This window comes from Propithecus coquereli, unplaced genomic scaffold (assembly GCF_000956105.1).
Source record: "Propithecus coquereli isolate 6110/MARCELLA unplaced genomic scaffold, Pcoq_1.0 Scaffold113, whole genome shotgun sequence".
NCBI lineage: Eukaryota > Metazoa > Chordata > Mammalia > Primates > Indriidae > Propithecus > Propithecus coquereli.
Genome location: NW_012135303.1, coordinates 4,005,527 through 4,014,396, shown reverse-complemented (window position 1 = coordinate 4,014,396; position 8,870 = coordinate 4,005,527). Strand labels below are relative to the sequence as shown.

The 8,870-nt window shown below is 43.4% G+C and overlaps 1 protein-coding gene across 1 annotated transcript in view; it reads left to right on the top strand.

The window, feature by feature from the left end:
• Positions 1-773: 773 nt before the first annotated feature.
• Positions 774-8,870, top strand: part of CFLAR (CASP8 and FADD-like apoptosis regulator) — a 16,330-nt gene continuing 8,233 nt past the window's right edge. Inside the window, exons 1-2 of the mRNA XM_012655626.1 lie at positions 774-892; positions 1,628-1,709. Of these exons, the coding sequence (XP_012511080.1) occupies positions 818-892; positions 1,628-1,709 (157 nt within the window). The 5' untranslated portion in view covers positions 774-817. The remainder of the gene's footprint in view (positions 893-1,627; positions 1,710-8,870) is intronic.

Below are 8,870 nucleotides of genomic sequence, written 5' to 3'. Positions count from 1 at the left end.
CCATATATTATTATAATTGTTCTATTTTATTATTAGTTGTTAACCTCTTATTGGGCCTAATTTATAAATTAAACTTTATTATAGGTATCCATATACAGAAAAAACATTATATGTATATGCTTTGGCATTAATACTATCCATGGTTTCAGGCATCTACTGGGGGTCTTGGAACATATTCCCCACGGATAAGGGGGAGCTACTATATTTTAGAGATTAATAGACCCCTGATACTCAAGGAAATAACTTGTCCAAGAGCTCATCAGTGATAGTGCTAGGATTTGAGCCAGCCCCTTTATGGCTTCAAAACTGGTGGTTCTTCCACCTCCGTGGTCTAATCAAGTCATATTTATGTAGAAATTTACTTTAGGCTCATCTACATTTACCAGGCTCACTGTCCCATATCTTGACATTGGCATTTTATTTTATGATCTCTCAGTATCACTGGACTATGAAAACATGGCCAAACTAGCAAACACACGGAAGCTTTCCCTTTCAAAGGCTGTTTGCTTTAGGTGTTGACAGCTGTTTCAGCACACATGAAAAAGCTATCAATATTGTTAGGTGGTGAGGTTATTAGATTCTCCCTACTGGATTGAAAACCCACCTGGTCCTCACTTTAAACAGCTTTTCTACATAGCCCCTGTGTAGCACAGAGACTGTGTTTTCTTACCAGTCAGGTTCTTCAGTGCAAGATTGGAACCTTGGGGTGAGTAACGCTGGGGAAAGAAGAGGTAGTTAAAGAACATAGAGGAAGAGAACAGCTGTGATAGAAACTCAGCCAGCGTGAGGTGGACTTTGTTCTCCTTCAGCTTTGTGAATGATTTCTCTCTCCCATTCCCCAGGGGAACCGGTGAAGACATCCATTCAGGAATCGGGAGCTTTTTTGCCTCAGGTACAGAATAAATGATCTGATTTGGTATTGTATTGTATGCACAGTACATATAGAGAACACTGATTTCTTTAAAAAATATCTGTCCATTAAGAATTCTTTGCCACAATGGGATGCGGAGAGTGTTGTTCTCCTGAGAACTCATTTAAGAGGAAACCCTGGATGTAGCAAAGAGAAAGATGTTAGCGTGGACTGCATTTATGAACTTTAGAATACAGCTTGATTCCAAAGTGGCACTTCTGGTCTCAGCTGAGTGACTGCTGCACATAGAAGCAGGCAGTGACACCTCACTGAACCTTGACTTGTTCTGGCTTTTTCTTAGGCCAATACCTCTTCTCTGTAAGAAGAGGCAATAGAAGGCCTTCTTTTGTACTGGTTTGGAAAGGTATGACTTTATACCTTCAGGTTACTGTGGAGACATAGGGTCTGTCTTTTCTCTCAGTTTCAAATTCTCTTTATTCTGCTAAGTGAAGACATGGGAAAAGAGGCTGCAATTTTCATTACAATTAAATAAAAACTGAAATACCTTGTCTTAATCACATTACCTTAATTAGGAAAAAATTGATATTAGTGGGAAATGTCAGCTGTGATGGGAAACTTCAGGCTGTGTCTGTTGAGTGACTCATCTGCCCAAGGGATGCTTATCGAGGAAACCCAAAAGAAGAGACAGTATGGATGGGACCTTATAGGAACAGAGCAGTATCTGGAGTCTTTAACAATCCCTGCCTTCCTTTCTAGCGCATACCTGAAGAGAGATACAGGATGCAGAGCAAGCCCCTAGGAGTCTGCCTGATAATCGATTGCATTGGCAATGATGCAGGTAGGTGTGGAAGCTGCAGATTAACTGGTGCCCCACAGTGCAATCCTGTCAGGCAAGTAATACCCATCGGAGTGATCAACACTGGCTGCTGGAACAAACCACTGTGAGAATCTGTGGTTCAACACGGTGGAGGCTTGTTTCTCACTCATGTCACAGTCTAGCCTAGATTGGGCTGGGTGAGCTTTGTGCCCTGTGGTCATTCAGTGGCTCCATTATCTTCTGAGGTCTTAGAGTGTTCTGTAGGGTCTTCTGCATCTGGCTAGTGGATGGGGGGTGGGGGAGAGTGCATGGAGGATCTCATAAGAGATTTTAGGGACCAGGCCTGAAAGTGATGTGCATCATTTCCTCCCCAGCCCATGGGTCAGAACTCGGTCATGTGGCCAGCCCCACCTAAATGCAGTAGACATGGAGAAATTAGTCTGGCTGTGTGTCAGGAGGAAAATGAAATGGATTTGGGGAACATACAGCATTGTCTCTGGCATACTTTGTGAAAGGTGGTGAGCTTTAGCTTGCCTTTCTGTCTTGGATTCTGTGGTGGGGAGGAGTCCTGGGATCCAGAGGGACATTTATAATAATGGAAGGCATTCTGGCATCAGATATTATCAGGTGCCCCATCATTTCTCCTGAGATACACAACAGACGTTTCCTGGGGAAAGTTAAAAATATGATAAATGTTGAGTTCACATAGAGAACCTTGGCTATTGTCCTAACAATGTGCTACTTAGTTCTGCTGCCCTTTCCTCTGGGTGTTGGCCTGAGTCTGTTCCACCTGTGCGTCACCATCGTTTGGATCCGCATTGATTCTTTTGCCCAGTTGTTGTTGGATGCCTGACTCAAACCGAATCACTGGTGATGCATCAAAAGACAATGAGAAGAGCCTAGATAAGTGGAGAACACTCTGTTTCATTATTTATCTCTTCCTTGAGAGGATTGATCATTACATTGCCAGTTGTACAGCTTCTTAACATTCTCTTAGAATGAGTCAGAACTACCTTTTAGGCTCACTTAGAACATTATCATGGGGAATTTTATGAGTAGAGAGTCTAAGAGAAGGTCAAATTAGCAAATATGAGACTAAATTTCCCAGGATTTCTCATGTCCTATTTTGGTTAGGTATGAGAAGTGCCGTCTCCTTAGCTATAGATAAGTGTCCTTTCCTTTTTAGCCATTAGTACCCATGAAAGAATGCGAAAGTATTTTCTTAATGAGTCATTTCCAGTTTTAAAAGAGATTATGTAATTGTCCTCTACTTTTGGTTGCAGTCAGTTTTGTTTCATTCATCAGCAGAAAAGTTCTCAACTGTACAAGTTATACATTTATCTGTTGTTTAAGAGAATCATAAAGAAAAAGCTATGCCCCACTGTGAATTGAAAAACTAAGATTTTTGTGGCGAAAACCCAGTGTCTGTGCTTGCTTCCCTGGCCGTGCTGTGGGCCTCTTAAGGGCAGGGACTGGAGGCATATTTGTGTTTTTCTGCATTGCAGGCAGAGTTGGGCAGAGTTGAGCCCTTTAACGAAACTGTGTGGGTTTGAATCATGGCTCTGCCAAGTTTTGCTTGTCATCTGGGGCAACTTTCCTGGCCTCTTTAAGGCTCAGTTTTTCTTCTGTAAAGTGGGTTAATAACAGGACCTACCTCATAGGCTGGTTGGGCAGAGTGAGTGAGTTCATACTTGAAAAGAGCTTAGCACAGTGCTTGGCATATGGTAAGCATGTACTAAATGCCAGCTAACATTACCTTCTCATTTTGTTCATTTAATTTAATTTTTTTTTTTTTTTTTTTTTTTTGAGACACAGGGTCTCACTCTGTCGCCCAGGCTCAAATGCAATGGTGTGACTATAGTTCACTGCAGCCTCAAACTCCTGGGCTCAAGCGATCCTCCTGCTTCAGCCTCCTAAGTAGCTAGGACTATAGGTGTGCACCACCATGCCTGGCTAATTTTTAAACAATTTTTTTTGTAGAGACAGAATCTCATTGTGTTGCTCAGGTTGGTCTAAAACTCCTGGCCTCAAGTGATCCTCCCACCTTGGCCTCCCAAAGCCCTGGGATTATAGGTGTGAGCCACCGTGCCCAGCCTGCCTATTTGTTTAATTTTAGTTACAAACCACTAAGCTAGACTCGCCATATTTTTGTGCTCGGTACGTGGAGCCTGATGTCAGACGAGTGAGGGCCCAGGGAACTGAAAGCCTGAGGCCTGCTTTGGGCCTAAGGCTGAGTGGGTCACATCACCACAGGTGGTGGCAGGCTGGAGTGGAGGTGATAACCTTCTCAGGGGGGCAACTTCTTGGGGAAATACCCAGGTGGAAAGCTGGGAAGACCACTCCTACCAGTCATCAGTCTGAACGGGGTTGGCAGAGAAGGAGAATCTAAGTACAAAGGCTGGAGTGCAGGAGGGCAGGGATTTGCTAGGAGAGAAAGATGGAAGAGGAAGGTGGAATTGGAGGTAGAGCCTGGGGCATCGTGCCTTTGGCCTGAGGTGTGAGCAGGTACTGTATCTAGTGTGCTGGTACATGTTACCTGCTCCATGGCTGCTGGGGGTCTGCTTGTGAGCCCCAAGAATCAGAATAGTAGCTCCAGGCAGCAGGTACTCCTGGTCTGGTATAGCCCTTTCGAGTTCAACATCTCAAAGGTGGAGTGCCGGACAGGAGCAGGCCTGGGCCATTAGAACATACCCCTGGATGCTCAACCCTGCTCTTGCCCAGAGAATCGGGGTTCTTTGACTCAAGTCTTCTCTGCCACTGGGAACTAAACCAGTAACTGGGCTTGAGGCCACTTATAAAACCCGCTGGGCTCAGGTGGCTCATCAACAGGTAAGAAACAAGATAGCACACTTTTACTCCCATTGTGTGGTGGTTTTCATCAGCTGAGAGGTCGCAAATCCACTTATATGCCTGGCTGAGACTCAGAGCGGCAGGAGAACCTTAATTATTATGAAGTGGGAAGACACAGTCTCTCTTCTCTCACCATCTCCGTGGGCCTCCAGCTCTTCATTTTCCCACTCCCCTCCTGGTGATTTCCCACCGAAGACTCTCGGCTTAGAATCCTGCTTTGGTGGAAAGTGGTCGTTATTGCAGCACCCTTCATTTCGTCTTTTCCCTCTAGTCCGCAGTAAGGGGCTTCTTCTAGAGTGGTTATGTGGGGTCTCTTCTGTCTAACTAACTTGCCATCTGGTGAACGTTGAACATTTGGGAGGAGTGCAGGAGTCAGATAATAAAGCAGGAAAGATAATTGCCAATCGAAATAAGGGTTCTGAAAGAAAGAACAGGAACATGATAGGACTAATTTGGGTGTGGTAGTGATCAGAGTATATAATTTATTAAAAATCTACTAGGTGCCAGGTACTTTGCTAATTGCTTTATATGGAGTCTCACTTAATCCTCACAAATAATACTGTAAGATAGGTACTATTATCTCCATTTTCAAGGTGAGCAAGCAGGCCGGGAGCAGTGGCTCACACCTGTAATCCTAGCACTTTGGGAGGCTGAGGCAGGAGGATTGCTTGAGCTCAGGAGTTTGAGACCAACCTGAGCAAGAGTGAGACCCCGTCTGTACTAAAAATAGAAAAATTAGCAGGGCGTGGTGGCATGCACCTGTAGTCCCAGCTACTCAGGAGGCTGAGGCAAGAGGATCTAAAAAAAAAACAAACAAAAAGTACCAAATGTTAAAGGCAAAGGAAATAAAACCAAAAGCAATGCTGTTTCTGAAGTATACTTCTTTCACAATCCCTGTGGCCCAAAGTAAATGAACAGCAACATACTGAAACTTTGTAATTTCGCCTCTCCCCTGAGTCAGAATGAGTTGGAATGTCCAGCATTGATTCAAATATTTTAGGAACTTTAGAACTGTATTACTGAGATTTTTCTCATAAAACCTTTGCATAAAGGTGAGCAAGCTGAGCAGTGAATGACCTTCCTGCCTCTTCTGGTACTGATGGAGCTGGATTTGAAAGCTGGACTCCAAAGCCTATGCTTTTAGCTTCTTTGCTTTATTATTTATTTTTTTATTTATGTTTTCTGAGACAAAGTCTCACTCTGTCACCCGGGCTAGAGTGCAGTGGCATCATCATAGCTCACTGCAACCTCAAACTCCCGGACTCAAGCAATCCTCCTGCCCAACCTCCTGAGTAGCTGGGACTACAGGTGCAAGCCACCACACCCAGCTAAGTTTTTGTTTCTATTTTTAGTTGACTGGCTAATTTTGTTTTCTATTTTTAGTAGAGACGGAGTCTCGCTCTTGCTCAGGCTGGTCTCAAACTCCTGACCTCAAGCAGTCCTCCCGCCTCGGGCTCCCAGAGTGCTAGAATTACAGACGTGAGCCACCGCACCCAGCCAGCTCCTTTGCTTTAATGTAAATTCCACGAAGATGGGGGAGTTTATCTTTCTCTTTTGCTATGTGTCTCCACTACCTGAAATAGGTCGTGGTACGCTCAGTAAATATTTGTTGGGTGAAGGAATGAGAAAATAAACTTTTCTAGTGTCATTGTGTTTCTATTGTAAAACCATTCCCATTCCTTTTTATCTTTTGAGTTTAACAGACTCTTTTCTACCTATCTTCTCCTCTGTCCTCTAAAAACCAGACTTTTATCCAAAGAGTATACAAGTCCCCCAAATATTTATAGTTTTATTTCTTCCTTTGGCTGATAAATGTTTGTTGAGCACCTACTATGTGCACAACATCATGCTTGGCCCTGTGTGAGGCAAATATTAAGTCAATGAGGTGGAATCTGGTCTCAGAGCCACATGGTGAACGATGACAAGGTTATTATTTTGCGGCTCATTCTTGAGAAGAATCCTTATAGCAGTCAGTAATCCTTTTGAGGTAGAAATAATGCTTAGGTATTTGGGGCTAATTTTCTCAGTTTGGTAGAATTAAAAAATAAATCTTTGGTGTTGTGTCATCTGTGTCAGTGACCTAGCAAATCTAGATCTGTGCTAGGCTCTGATGGGCTGTCTGAGTGCCAGACCTTTGGATGTTGTTAGGAATGTAGAAGCAAAATGTCGCCCTGATAGATGGACTTTGGAGCTTGGCCTAAACTCTGACTGTTTTTTAGGCTCCTGAATAATAGATGGTGTTTGCAGATTTTAGGAGGAAGTATTTTTTCCCTTCTTTTCTCCCCTGCTATTTCTGAAAAGCTTGAAAATTTTTCTGTACTTTTTAACCAGGCTGAGACTTAGATTTTTCTAGCAGATGCTGCAAATATCCTTTATAGATCTTGCATAAGTAAACTTCCTCTTCTAACAGGGCAATAGGAATGATGGAAGCCAGTGGAGGGTGTAGATGCTTCAGTACTTGCGCTTGGCTGCTTCTTGGAATTACCTGGCCTCCTTTACTGCTTTTCTTTTAATGGAATTGGCAGTGACCTGAATCAGTGGCATTTTCCTGTAGTAACATTTGTAGGAAAATCTCAGCAAGGGGAATTGGAGCAGCCACTGCGGCCTCTACACATGAGCTATGAAGACAAGTGGTATGTGACATCTGAGGTGGTGGAAGGGTGTTTCATTCAGGTGGAGCAGCAGCCACTTGCTTCTGGCCAACTTGAGTACCAAGGAAGTGGAGCTTTCCTTTCTTGCTCTCGTGGGATTAATCTACTATTAAAGATGGCTTCATCCTGGGGAAAAAGACCAGGAGTCTGTGATGAGGCAGTTTTTTTCAGATGAGACTAATTAGCCATTCATTTGAAAACCTAGCATCATGAATGAAATTTCCCTTTAAATTCCAGAGTCACTCAGAGGCTGTACTACATAGCAAAACCTTGTTTTACAGATAGCATAAATCTAGTGTTTACATAAGAATTATAGCTCCACAATCCCTTATTGGACACCCTTGTATTTCAGAATTTAGAAGTTTTTGAGAGTTTAGAAAGATGATATGCTGTACACACTGTAATTTATGAAACACTCCAGTGAGGTCTAGGGTAGCACCCCTTAATCAAATATCTACATTAATATTTCTGTAGCAAAATGAACGGATATTCACACTAAATGGGATAAATAAAGACTGTAAGCAGCCCCTCATGAGTTCAGGAAAGGTTTTGCCACAAAATGAGTTGGGGAAAAGAACTTAAAGTTTTCAGAGCTTTTGGGGCACTGAGCTTGGGGAGAAGGGGTTGTAGATATGTGAACAAAGTACTTTTAGGCTGCCCGAGGTACTCCAGAACCTCTCTTGAAATACAATTGACATGTTTATTATTGATACCATTTTCTCCTAAGTGAAGCTAGTCCAGGCCAGGCACAGTGGCTCGTGCCTGTAATCCCAGCACTTTGGGAGGCTGAGGCGGGAGGATCTCTTGAGGCCAGGAGTTTGAGGTTGCAGTGAGCTATGATGACACCACTGCACTCTAACCTGGGTGACAGAGCAAGACCCCATCTCAAAAAAAAAAAAAAAAATGCTAGTCCAGAAGGAGTTACTAGTGCTTTATGAAGTAGTCTATAATTTCGAGCATGTGTGGGTGCTCGAAACCCCCTGACTGGCCTAACTAAACAGGGGGAAGTCGGGTTTATTCGGGCTGCCCACCACACACCTCCTGGCTCATTCTTCTCTCTGTGCCTTTGTTCACCAGCATTCCCCCGCTCGGTGCCTGGGGTGCCTTTCCTTCACCCTGTTCTTTTGGGCCCTAGTTTAAGTTATACCTTTTCTGCAATGCCCTCTCCAGTGTCTCAGACCATCTTCCCTTCTCTGACCACCTATTTCTCCTAAAATCCTACTGTACTGTGTGACATTTCAATCATTGATTTGTGCACGTTTATAAGCTTTCTTTCACAACAAGATTATAAGCTCCTTGAAGAACCGAAACCACACTGTATACTTGTTGTGTATCCCCTTGTTGCAGTATTTCCGTAAGGCAATAAGGGGAACTTCATAAAACCAAAACAGGAGCTGTGGGTTCAAGTAAATTTGAGAAGTGCTGCCTGGTTTACTTGCCTCTCAGAGATTTGCTTTGCATATTGACCTATTAAAGGCTTCGAGAAGGCTTCCTGTAAACAATAAACTATTTTGGCCTTGTCTCCCTTGCATTTCTCATACACATTTGGCCTCAGATCTCCCTTTTCCATTAGGAATGTCCTGCCCATCTTTTGTTCTGCTCATGTGCTTCATAGCAATTAGCACTGGGCTAATAAGAGTACTCAGTAAGTGATTGTAAATCAACTGGTGAGGCATTCCCT